At 35.4% G+C, this 13,474-nt stretch overlaps 1 protein-coding gene across 1 annotated transcript; it reads right to left on the bottom strand.

Moving 5' to 3' along the window:
* Positions 1–9,675: 9,675 nt before the first annotated feature.
* On the bottom strand, positions 9,676–12,020 carry LOC128553565 (uncharacterized). Its single transcript, XM_053534746.1, has 4 exons — positions 11,981–12,020; positions 11,621–11,714; positions 10,699–10,846; positions 9,676–10,380 (listed from the first exon to the last, which is right to left on the bottom strand). Exons 1-4 carry the CDS (start codon positions 12,008–12,010, stop codon positions 10,188–10,190), a joined length of 465 nt encoding a protein of 154 aa, XP_053390721.1. The 5' UTR covers positions 12,011–12,020; the 3' UTR covers positions 9,676–10,187.
* Positions 12,021–13,474: the final 1,454 nt, after the last annotated feature.

The raw sequence follows: 13,474 nt of genomic DNA on the forward strand, positions 1-13,474 counted from the left end.
AAAAAATCCAAGCCCTATATTAGAAAATAAAGTCCGTATATCCCCCCGTATTTTAGATCAATCCGTCCGTTTTTACAAAATAGGGGATCCGTATACTACGTATATCAGGGCGTATAGGGAAAAAATCCGAAGCCCGAAATATTAGAAAATACAAGTTCCGTATATGCCCGTATATTAGATGCAATCACAGTCAGTATATGACAAAAATACGGGATCCGTATACTACGTATATTCGGAATATACAGGCTCGTATACGTGTTCCGTATATTCTAAAAATACGGAAAGTATACGGAAAAAAAGTCTCAAGACCCTTCGAATACATGAAAATGAAACTTATGTTAAAGCAGGACACGAATAAACACAATTTTCTAGGGATTTTTTAGGAAAGTTCGTATATTGCATATATACGGGAAATATACATTTATGTATATTCGGCGTATACGGGATCCCGTATATGCATGACAAATATACGGACTTCCCGTATACTAGATGTTCCGAATACGGGATCGTATATTAGGTCCGTATATTTGTAATATACATCCCGTATACGCCCGTATTTTCGAAATATACGGGACCGTACACTCCCGTATATTGACCCTTTTTTCGCAGTGGTATCGGATGACGTCATTGCACGCGAGTGGTTTATTGCAGAATAACCCGAGATAGATTTTGCTCTACATGTATGTAGGCTATTTGCTGGTTGTGTTAGAATGAAATTAAAACAATTTTAGAGCAAATTTTAGTACTTAAGTACCAAATTTTCAATGGAAACAGAAAAACAGATATGACAAATCAAACTGCCCATTTCTGATTTGAAAATACCCCTATCAGCAGTTTTTATTAGTTCATTAGTCGATCGTACAGTGGATTTTATGTAGTACATAAAAACATAAGGTTCTTTAAATATGATTTATTTAATTCAAAGCCCGAACTTATCCTGAATTAGCTAATACATAAAATCTCTCTCTCTCTCTCTCTCTCTCTCTCTCTCTCTCTCTCTCTCTCTCTCTCTCTTTCTTTAGACGCAAATTTAAGAAGTATAATCTATCTATCATAAATTAATTTATCAATAGTTTAAAAGTAGTCTTTCAAATATAAAATAGATTTAATAATGATAATAATTTCGAATTGTCTATGCCAAAATTGAGAGACACCCATGATTTTACAGCTTTGTTCGGAAGCTAAGTCGCTCAGCAGCTAAAGGTTGCATAGCTGGTGCTCTCCCCTCGTACAGTCTTTCACAGAGACAAGTGTTATATAGCAAAATCGTGAAACTGCTGGCAATTTCTCATGCCATTTATAGTAGATTCTAATAAGATATATTTAAGGAAAATCAGGCGGTAACATTTTATAATTATGATAGATATCAGCACGCCGAATAGATAAAACTGTGGCATTTCTCATACTTTATCTAAACTTGCTGCATACTTTATCTAAACTTGCTGCCTTAATGTCGCTTTTACTATAGTCAAGCTTTTTAAAGAAAATGAATATGATTTCAGGTTTAGAAGTTAGATTAATTAACTAAAAACTCCATTGAATAATTACCATAACGATACAGTCGTAGTATCATAAATGGCAGCAATAACCTTTCACCCAGCTATATTCCCAGTTACGCCAGTCACCATCGTCCATGTTTTTTCTCTATTGTTACATTCCGCATAACTTATCAAAATAAGGGCTGTCGCTAATATTGTTAAAACTTGTAGCCCGACCCATTCGCACTATATATATGTATACATATGTATTGTTTTCATTCATGTTTCTAATAGTTGCAATAAAATATTATCAAACTAAGAAAGACACTTACCAACTGCAATATAGGTTGCAATAAGAAAGGATCTGTAAAATATAAAAAAAATATGCAGCATTGCAGAAGTGACAATTGTCTGTTAGGTTTATCAAATATCAAATGAACAAATTTGTATTAATCAAGATTTCTTTATTTGTATGTTTTTTCAGTGAAATACTTTAGTATATCAGAGAAACAAAATTGACGTTTTCACTGTTTTAAGCAGTGAAATAGATCTCTCATACTATTCATTCGTACAGAATAGCCCATAGATGCGAAATAATAGGAACGGAAATTCCTTGCAAAAAAAAAAAACACTTCATAAAAGACTACTATAGATGTACACCAACATGAAAGACATCCGTTCCATCGTAATAAAATGCAAAAGAAATCTGGCAACGTCATAAAAACAAAGACAAATATCAAACAGGGAATGCCACGTACCAAAAACGCAGCCTCCCCAAAACGAAACCCACAGCACGCAGACGCGCACACCACAAACACACACACACACACACATACACATACACGCGCACACACACAAAGCCAACACATTAGGACAAAACGAACAAACAAAGGAACACAATGGGGCACTGCCTTGGAACGGTCAGTCGCAAAAACACCACTGGGGAGCTTTAACCGGTTTATGGTGCGTACCCAACCTCACTCTTACCCCCACCATGTTCCAAATGTAAATAAAAGTAATAAAACTATTTTACAGTTTTTCAACACAAATATCGTGATGTCACGACAGTCATGACATAATGAACTTGGTGGTGTGTGAGTAAATTGATATAATTAAAAAAAATAGGTAAAACAATATATAGTTTGCAGTTAGTTCAAAGCAAATTGTAGGAAACAAATATCTAAGACATGTGTTTAATTTTAACAAAATAAGCTCACCTGCTCTCATTTTATGTCCTGTAAAAGCTGTCTGTAACAAAAATATAATATATCAGTATGAGCGTTTGTGCTAAAACTGGACAGTGCATAAAATGGTTAAATGTATTATCTGCATTGAGCTTGGAGCAGTTTTATAAGATGAATCGAAACTGTTAGTTATATTACTGCAATAACTATGGCATTAGTTTGGGTTGTGTACAGTCATCTTCTCTCAACGTACTGAAGTGGTGCTTACCGTTTTGTCTTCGTTATATTTTTCAATACTATTTCTGTTACCTTCAGTATTAGTTTTACAGTTATGCATTAACGTCAGCCGTTTGCAGCGGAATTCGTTTAAACGTGGTTTTAAGAAACTCACCTCACGTCCTGTTAGTTCACTGTCTTTTGTCCGACTGATAAGACAACCTTTAATAGACACAAAGTTCACATGTCCTGCGGTTCTCATACAATTTTATTTGATATCCTGTCAAATCATATACTAGTGTGCATGAACGCCAGATCGCTGTTAATAGATAATATTTTACGCAGCCTGACACATATGTCACAATTCTACACGTCGAAACATGTTCTAGAATGGGGTACATGATATATACATTAAAGAAACTTAAATCGAATATTACACGAAAAGTGTTTAAAACGCAATATACATCTGTATCTGCAGTTATGTAAATGAGTATTTCGTGATCGATCGTTAGTCGCAGCTGAGTGTATTTACACAAGACATAAATGAATAAACATTGCAACAGAAGACATTTCTGATAGAAACATATATTCAACATTCTTGTTTAATGAGGATATGATATGCGACAGGGTAACGAAATATCAAACGTCTACTATATATCAGGACCCAAACCTTTGACCAAAGTTCTTAATAAATCACTCCTTCCGTATGACTGTCTGTCTGTTCGTCTGTCCGTGTAATGACAATTTATTGCTAGTGTATAGACTTGATTCTGAACCTTTTCAGATTTTTTTGGTAGTGCAATACATTTAACAGTAAACAGAGGTCTATATCACATCTTCAAGGAGAGGTCTTACCAAAAATTCTTTTTTATTTTTACTTAGTATACATATACCCTTTAACACTGTTGTATGCGCGACAACCATTTTTCAAGATCGAGGTCGGGTAGGGTCAAAAGTGTGTTGAAACCTTGAACTTTATTCTCCGGGTCATAAGGTTATTATTTTATCCAGATTTATTTAAACACTGTAAGTAAATATCACAACAATGTTGAGTTCGGAGCAGATAATCTGTTCACCTAAACCCCCGGTATTTAAGGTCAATGTCAGAACGAATTAAAAGGTCTTTAAATATTTCACTTTCTTCATCGGAATATACCTTACATATCCTTATTTCATTTTCTTCAAACTCGGTAGAGGTATTTATCCCAACACTGAAGTATTCATAGTACATTTATGTCCTGCTGTCATTAAGTTCAAGGTCACGAGAGGTTGTAAGGATCGTAGAAACAGCACATTCGTGACACGGCCATACCTTTATTTTCTATATATAAAGTGAATGTTTAAAGTGGTCTGAATTAACAAAGGTATTGTGTTGTCCCTCACAATATTCTAGCATTTTCATTGACCAAATGATGACTAATTATATAGTAGATTTTCATTATGTTACATTATAGGCTAGTCCACTGGCGAATCACAGCTATCAGATCTACTGATAAGCACCGCCCACTGACCACTCTCTTACTTGTATGTTTGTTGTACATAGAATATTCATTCCTATAGATCTAAGCTTAGAAAACAGTTGTGTCTCCTTTATATCCACCAACATTATAACATGGTGTCAGAAGTAAAGTGACTTTATTCTGTGCCTAATTACTGACGGATTAAACAATTAAATATTCTGCGGATTATTGTTTTGTATAAAAAAAGAAAACCCATTGTTAAGATGGAAACACAAAGCAATCCCAGAATGGATTGGGAATCAAATGACTTGCCAAATGCATTTAAGCGTTTTAAAGAGCATGCCAAATTTATGTTTGGTGGACCCCTAGAAAAGAAAACCGAGGAATCAAAATGCAATTATCTAATGCTTTGGGTAGGGGAAAAAGGACGGCAGATATTCTCAACATGGAACATTGACGCAGAAGCAAAGAAGTTATTGCAAACATATTATGATGGTTTCGCAAACTACTGTGCACCAAAGTCAAACCACATATACAGCAGATACAAGTTTAAATCGCGAATTCAGCAAGAAGGAGAAGTCTTTGAACAGTTTGTAACGGAACTGAAAATCCTTATTAAGGACTGTGGATATCCAGACACAATCACTGACGAAATGATCAGAGATCACATAGTGTTTGGAATACGCTCGCACAAAATACGAGAAAAACTCATCAGTGAAGGATCGGCCCTTACACTTGAAAAGTGCATGGATATAGAACGGACTTATGAGCTGAGCCAAACTCAGGTCAAGGACATTAATTGTCAATCCCAGTCGGTGAATGCCATCGGACGAAACGCAATGCACAGGGCAGCGCAGAAGAAATCACGGAGTACAACTACAATGCAACAGACTTATTCCAGAAGCCCCCAAGATCGCCAACAGAGACCATTTCAAGGGAAACAACAAGGTGGACAATATGACACGCATAGGACTAGCAATTTCTGTGACAATTGTGGGAATTCAAAGCATGGATATAATGACATGTGTCCCGCTAAAGGGAAATTTTGTGATTATTGTGCCAAACTTAATCATTTTGCCAAAGTATGCAAAAGGAGAAAGTTTGACAACAACAAAATCAATGAGGTAACGCATTTTGATACTACAACTGATCTTGAATATTCCTCCCTTGACACCCCTTCCCATGATGATGAATTCTATGTCAATACAGTTGAGCATGATCATATCACAAATCAAGCATTTGCCACAATCACAATTGGTTCAACACCAATTTCCATGAAAATTGATAGCGGTGCACAGGTAAACTGCCTTCCAAGGTCCGTTTATGCATCTCTTAAGATTGCAGGCCCACTAACGCCTAATCAGAAGCGTTTAACAGGCTATGACGGAAAGCCGTTAAGGGTGGTATCATCAAATTGCCATTAAAATACAATGGGCAAACATTTTATGAAGAGTTCTATACACAACCAATAATAGGTTTACTGTGACAATTGTGGGAATTGTGAAAATGATAGTTCTATACACAACCAATAATAGGTTTACTGTGACAATTGTGGGAATTGTGAAAATTGATAGCGGTGCACAGGTAAACTGCCTTCCAAGGTCCGTTTATGCATCTCTTAAGATTGCAGGCCCACTAACGCCTAATCAGAAGCGTTTAACAGGCTATGACGGAAAGCCGTTAAGGGTGGTATCATCAAATTGCCATTAAAATACAATGGGCAAACATTTTATGAAGAGTTCTATTCACAACCAATAATAGGTTTACAAACATGTTTGAAACTTAATGTCATGAAGTTGGTCCTAGCTGTGGGCTCAGACTCACATCCAACAAAAGAGTCAGTACTAGGTCAATACCCGGATATATTTCAAGGTATAGGGCAACTACCTGGTGAATGTCAAGTACATTTACGCAAGGATGCAACTCCAGTTATACATCCTCCACGAAAAGTGCCCATAGCAATTAAGGACAAGCTCAAGGCAGAGCTCGACCATATGGAGTCCCAGGACATGATCGCTAAGGTCACAGAGCCAACTGAATGGGTCAACAGTCTTGTCACTGTTGAAAAATCTAATGGATCTCTGAGAATCTGCTTAGACCCTAAAGACCTGAACAATGCCATTAAGAGACCACACTACCCAAGACTCTTGATGACATACTTCCTGAATTGTCACATGCTACAGTGTTCTCTAAATTTGACGCTCGTAGTGGTTACTGGTCCATAAAACTTACCGAGGAGTCTTCATACCTTACATGCTTTCACACGCAATTTCAAAGATATCGTTTTCTACGGTTACTCTTTGGAGTTTCATGTGCAAATGATTTGTTTCAATCAAAAATGGATCAGTGCCTTGAAAATCTGCCAGGTGTAACGACAATTGTTGATGATATTGTGGTTTATGGTAAAGACCATACTGAGCACAACACAAATCTCATGCAAAGATGACGAGAAATGGGCATCAAACTAAACCCAGATAAGACAGAGATAGGGAAAAGTGAAATACCCTTTTTCGGTCACCTTCTCACATCTGAAGGTTTAAAAATGGACCCATCCAAGGTTAAAGCCATTGAACAGATGCCTTCACCCACAACAAAGTCAGAACTTCAAACAGTACTTGGGGTGGGGTGGTAACATATCTGCAAAGATTTGCACCTAATCTATCAGAAATAACTACCCCTTTAAGACAACTTTTGTCTAAAGATGTTGAATTCAGATGGGATAAACCCCATGAAGATGCATTTCAAAAGGTCACACAGCTCATTACGCAAAGCCCAGGTCCTATCCTCGCATACTTTGACCCAAAACATAAGGCTACCCTGCAAGTCGACGCTTCCAAATATGGCCTTGCTGCAGTTCTCATGCAAAATGACAAACCAATTTCATTTGCATCAAAAGCATTAACACCCACAGAGGTCAATTATGCGCAAATCACAAAAGAGCTATATGCTATACTATTTGGCTGCAAGCGCTTTCACCAATACACATATGGTAGACGTATCACATGCCAAACAGACCACAAGCCACTCCTTGCTATTTGGAAGAAAGACTTGCATTCTGCACCTCCTCGCCTACAGCGCATGCAGTTACAACTGCAGCAATATGATATAGATCTGGTATTCGTGTCGGGAAAAAACATCCCCCTGGCAGATACTTTATCTCGCAAATTTTTACCTGACAAATATCCAGAAATTGCAGATGACTTAGATCTACTTAGATCTACTTTCCAGATTTTATTTAGAGTATCATGTACACGCAGTCATGTCCAACTTACCTGTGAGTGACAGTAAAATGCAATTAATCAGGTCAGCAACTCAATCAGATTCGCAAATGCAACATCTATCCAATGCCATTTTAGATAGTTGGCCAAATGACAGAGCCAATTGCCCCAGTCAGGTATTAGAGTTTTGGAATTATAGAGACGAACTATCTGTGATTGATGGCATCATCTTGAAAAGATAAAAATATGCTTGAAAAAATTCATGACTCACACTTGTAGACAAATGTACACAGCGTGCGAAAGAAACACTTTTCTGGCCTAGTATGTACAAAGACATAACAGCAAAAGTACTAAGCTGCCCAATATGCATGCAACACAGGTGTTCAAACACTAAAGAACCTCTACAATCCACAGAAATTCCCGATAGGCCATGGCAAGTTTGCTCTACAGATTTATTTTATTGGAACAACAATGAGTACATACTGCTAGTCGATGCATACAGTAGGTATTTCGAGGTCAGTCAGCTTTCTAGTGCAAGGTCAAAATCTGTGATTGATAAACTCAAAGGTTATTTTAGCCGCCATGGTATTCCGGAAGTGTTATACTTAATGGGCCTTGTTAGGATAGTTCAGAGTTCAAAGAGTTTTCACACGCATACGATTTTTCTCATGTCACTTCCTCCCCAGGTCACCAGTCTGGAAATGGATTAGCAGAAATTACTGTGAAAACAATCAAGGCACTCTTTACAAAAGCAAAACAAGCTGGAAAGGACCCATATCTTTCACTTTTAGAGTACCGCAATTCCCCACTGGCATGTGGAAAATCGCCAGCTCAATTATTAATGAGCAGACAGCTCAGGTCAACACTTCCTGTAATTTCTGAGAAACTACATCCCAATGTGCCTGACCAAAAATGATCAAAGGCCGCCTACAGAGATCAAAACAAATCTGAAAGGGTTACTATGATATGTCCACATAAAAGCTCAAACCATTAGAAATTGGGGAAGGTGTAAGGCTCCGACAAGGCTTTTTCATGCTAGCTGATTGCTACTATATGAAGTCTACAACTTGCAGGTAAAAATTGATTGGAATCAGCGACATAAGCCTATCACGAAGGCTAATTATATGCAACAGTCCATTCTCAATTGAGGTTTGAACATACGATAGTCTGCTAAGATGCCATTGATTTTACCATCGAGTTATTACAATGTATAAAAATGGTTGTTTTATCTTCAAGTCGCATTTTAGGATAAATACACAACCATTAAATATCCCTTTTCTCCCCGTGCAAGTTTTGATTACATCACACCAACTAAATTACTCAGTTTAAAAGAAAATCGGTGCCCTTTGTCCTTTCATACTATTTAGAGGAAAACTCCAATTCATTGTATTATTACATTTTTTTATATCGAAAGTCGGTGTACATTTAAATACACAATCTGCATGTTCTACCTTGAATTAATACTGAAAGTATTCAAAAGGAGTTTTTTCTTTATTAGCATATTATCCATAAGATTAAGCTTTTCCCTTATCACACTTTAAAAGACATATGTACTTTCTTTAAGATTGTTTGAGTTGTTTTATCTTCCAGAAAATATAATACCGAATTATTATATATTTGGACGAGCACCAGATAACCGATGTTTGTATATTTAAAGAAACACGCCATTTATTGAGTCATACAAGTGTTATATATAATCATTATTTAACGGTTAAAGAATTCCCCTAAATATCTAGTTTATCTTTTTTTGATAGTCGTAAATACAATTAACGTTGTCCTTGAACGAAAGGCTGTCCACTCAAATACTACATAAAATGTTTTTTTTTATTCTCCAGTCAGTACTTTACCGAGTAACTCGATAGTATTGCTGGATGCGCGAGTATAGGTGAATCGCAATAATTTGATTTTATCCTGTTATGTTATATCAAATTAATAGTGATTTCACGATTATGAGAAAACTATTTAGATTTTTGTAAGTATTTTGTATAAATAAACAGGTAAGATCACTCTCATTGGCATGTTGTTTTACAATGTTATGGTAAAACCATATTATCAAGTTTTCATATTACCGTGAAATATTCAGTTTGGTTATAGATAGCGAAGTGAAATTATCAACAAGTTATGTTCATCAGATATAATACATGCATAAGTTCAATAAACTACACATGATATTAAATACACAATACAGTTATAAAAGAATGAGATCATTTGATTCATAGTTATCATAATGTTGCATACCTTGTACCGCTCCAATTGTTACAATCACACCTTTGACCCGGCAATATATACTTTATGTTTATTTTGTGAGACCAGTGCAAGCTGGGCACTGGTCAGTACTGTCCTTTTGAACATTGTTAGTAGAGTCAGCACACTGAGGAATGTACAAAACGTTAGAGCCTATCATTCACTATCATTCACTAGAACTCCCATCCGGAAATAGACAAAGAAATTCAATCATCATACGTACTGTTACTACATGTAGTCGCGCAATGAGCTTACACATTCAAGAATTACATCAGGAAGTCAAACCGATATTGAGCCATTAATACTTTTTCGATTGCATCACACTTTGGCATAATGAATTGCAAAGTACCTTCATATTTTAAACACAACAAATGTGTGTGCATGGTGTTATAGAAGGAATTTTAAGTCAGCAGTGATTTCAACAACAACTCGCCGTTCCTGTCCCATTGGTACTTTAAATACAGTTTGTACTGCAACATCTTGTTCATAGTTTGTTCCATTCAAACAAAGCTTTTGCACCACAGCAAGTGTTGTTGATGATCCTTTATCCCCTTTGAGTTTGACATGATACCCTATTCTCCTGTAGTTAAAAGAAATATGTTTAAAAGTTTTTGAGTTTTATCTATTTCATTAGAAAGGTCTCTGGAAATACAGGACAAATTACAAACCAAAACAAAACGAACCATGGCGACATAGTTAATGTGATATATAATTTATTATTTCATAACAGTTTTGTATGCAAGACAATAAAATGTTAAAATATAAATTTACGTCAATGAAAAACACAATTGTAAGAATTATTGCCAGTATTAAGGCCAGTGACACAATTATTTTTAAAAGTGAACCTGCAAATAAGACATTTTTAAAATGTACAGTTCCAGGATCATGTGGTAAATACCTCTGTGTAGCACAGGGTCCATCCTTGAAGCCAATTTTGCTGTACAAGTAGTACGTTCCCCCGGTATTTATATGTACAGCGTGTTCATCGTAAGTCAAATTACCTTCTATTACTCCACCAGACCGCCATACAATGTGAGCATTTGTTACTGTAGGGAAAGATGTTTGATACAAATGCTATTTAATACAGAGTGGAACTTTCAAAAGAATCTATTATCTTACATACATAATATCTCATCATGATTAATTGGTATGAATTCGTCCATTTCTAGACATATACATTAAAAGTTAAAATGACATATTACGCCACGTGAATTTCCCACAACTATGTAGCACACTTTTACAGCTGTCTTCAATTCTATCATTCTTTTTTTTCAAATGTATACATTTAGACTTACAACAATCTTTTCAGTGCTTACAAATTTTCATTTAATTAAATTAACAATCACGTAAAAGTGCAAGGCCAAAAACATATTCATTTTGAAGAACGTGCTTTGGTTGTATAATATTTACATTTTAGCAGCACTTAAAACAATTTCATTTACACTAACAGCAATGTAGAAGTTTAAGTGTTAACAAAAAAACTTTAATTGAATTATCTGACAAAGAAATATGATTTGATAAACTGCTATAAACTTTACATTCTTTACTGAAAATATTCAAGAGTTGTTTCGGGATTTCCAGTATGATTAATATTAGTGACATACTTGTAGTTGTTTTGGCGAGTCTCGTCTTTAACTTTGATATATAGCCAAGAAAAAATTGTAGATATAAAGTTACATGTATATATAAATATGTGTAGGTTATACACTTTACGCATTAGTAATTTGACAGATTTTGACCTATAGTTATTAATACTTACTCTCGTCATTATTCGTCATTATACCATTGTGAAACTTAAATTTCTTTGCAGATTGACTTACCAAATCCGGACAATTGAATGGCTGAACGACGACGTGTCAGTAATGTGTTGATAAGTTTGTAGTTTCTCTCCACGCCCTGCTGACTGGGCCAACCCTAGTGTGTTGCGTAGAAAAACAGTTTCAATAAATTTATTTCATAAAATGCATTTGGCAGTGGGAATTTTAAATCAGTATATAGTACTTAGGCGTGGAAAATCTAGAAAACTAAATTTAATTTCAATTTAGCCTTTTGTAATAGAAACCAAGTAATTTTTCAAATAAACTGTTACTTAACAATAGATAGAGTACAGAAAACAGTTTATTTAAAAACGTACCAACCATAATTATTGTCTTTGATATATGTAAAAACATACTACTCACCTTTACAAGAACAGCTAAAAGGTCCTTCATGGCCCTTTCACAACACGACCATTTTTAATTAATGATTCCCCAAAATCTTTATATCTTGATTTGTCAAAGTAGAATCGTACATTCGAAACAGGTTTTGAATTTTTGACATTATTATCTGTTTTGGGTTTTCTATAGCAACAACCAAATATGGAAGCCGACCACGTTTATAGAAAAAAAAATTTTTAAATTTACCCCCGACGAAATAAAACCCTCGGGGAAAAACTTGTTTAATTCATTTTGAAATGCCCACCCTTTAATTAACGAACGAATTTCTTTTGACAGGGCCTTTTTAACTAACCCAATCATTTTTTAGCATTTTAAAAATCTTTCCCTTTTTTCCTTTTATTCCGGGAAAGAAGACAACAATTTCTGTTGCTGTTTAAATGTACCAATTCATTTTCGTTTTTGCTTTGAATTTGAAACGGGGGGAAAAAATACCAGAACCGTAAATAAAAACCGAAAAAACGTACACATTTGCGTAAAAGGGATTTTGATGTGATACTGTTTCAACTTCATACAGTTTCCCCCTTCAGAAAGACTTTTTTCGGTGAAAACTGTCTGTATTTTGATGTACAAATCGGGAGTCCCTTTTTGGGTTTGACCTTCCTGAGTCACAATTAAAACATAATAGTATGGTTAGCTGTTTGATTCTATCACCGGTGTACGAACTTTTTCCAATGATCCCGGAGCATCTTCGCGTACATGTTCTGTGTTGAACCATTTTCTTTAACACTTTTTTCTCTTTACACTGAATCCGAGAAACAGTACCTTCTTGTGCCTTTGTAGAAAGTGTTAGCTTTCTTCATTATGCCCCGCGGGGTTCTCTTTGTGTTTTGGGATTTTTGACATGAAGTTACATTTCACACTTGGGCCAATTGAGACTTTAGATCCCGTACTGTAAAAATCAAAGTCAATTTGAGTTTTGGTTTCAAAGTTATCAAAGAAAATAAGTTGAGACGACTTAATGTTATAATTAGTTTTAAAACCTGTTACTTCTTTAAAGTGCTGTCCTCCAGATTTTGGCTAAAAATTAAATTCTTTCAATGAAGTTTTGTCATATTTTGAACATTTGAATTAGAGTTTTTTGTTTCTAAACTAAGTTTAAAAGCCCAAAAAAAGAAAAAGAAGATGCCCCGTCGGAACGAACCCGGACCGCCGCGGGGAACAAATAATTTTCGCGTACTACCCAAAAGCGTTATGGGGATTTAGGTTTAATGCGCGTAAAAATAGATATTTACGGGACAATTAACCTCGAGTAAAGTGTACAAACGCTTTTCGATTTTCATCGTAAAAAGTATAAAAATTAATTTTCATCTTCCGTAAATTAGTCTGTCATAATTAAGTTTTAAAGCATTTTTTATGAAAATAGATTAATGTCCAGTATCTTAAAAAGTATTTGTGTTGTTGTCGAACGATCTAAGGCCAGTGCCTTTAAGTGTGATTTACATCGAATATCCATTTATG

Source organism: Mercenaria mercenaria, unplaced genomic scaffold (genome assembly GCF_021730395.1).
Source record: "Mercenaria mercenaria strain notata unplaced genomic scaffold, MADL_Memer_1 contig_3947, whole genome shotgun sequence".
NCBI lineage: Eukaryota > Metazoa > Mollusca > Bivalvia > Venerida > Veneridae > Mercenaria > Mercenaria mercenaria.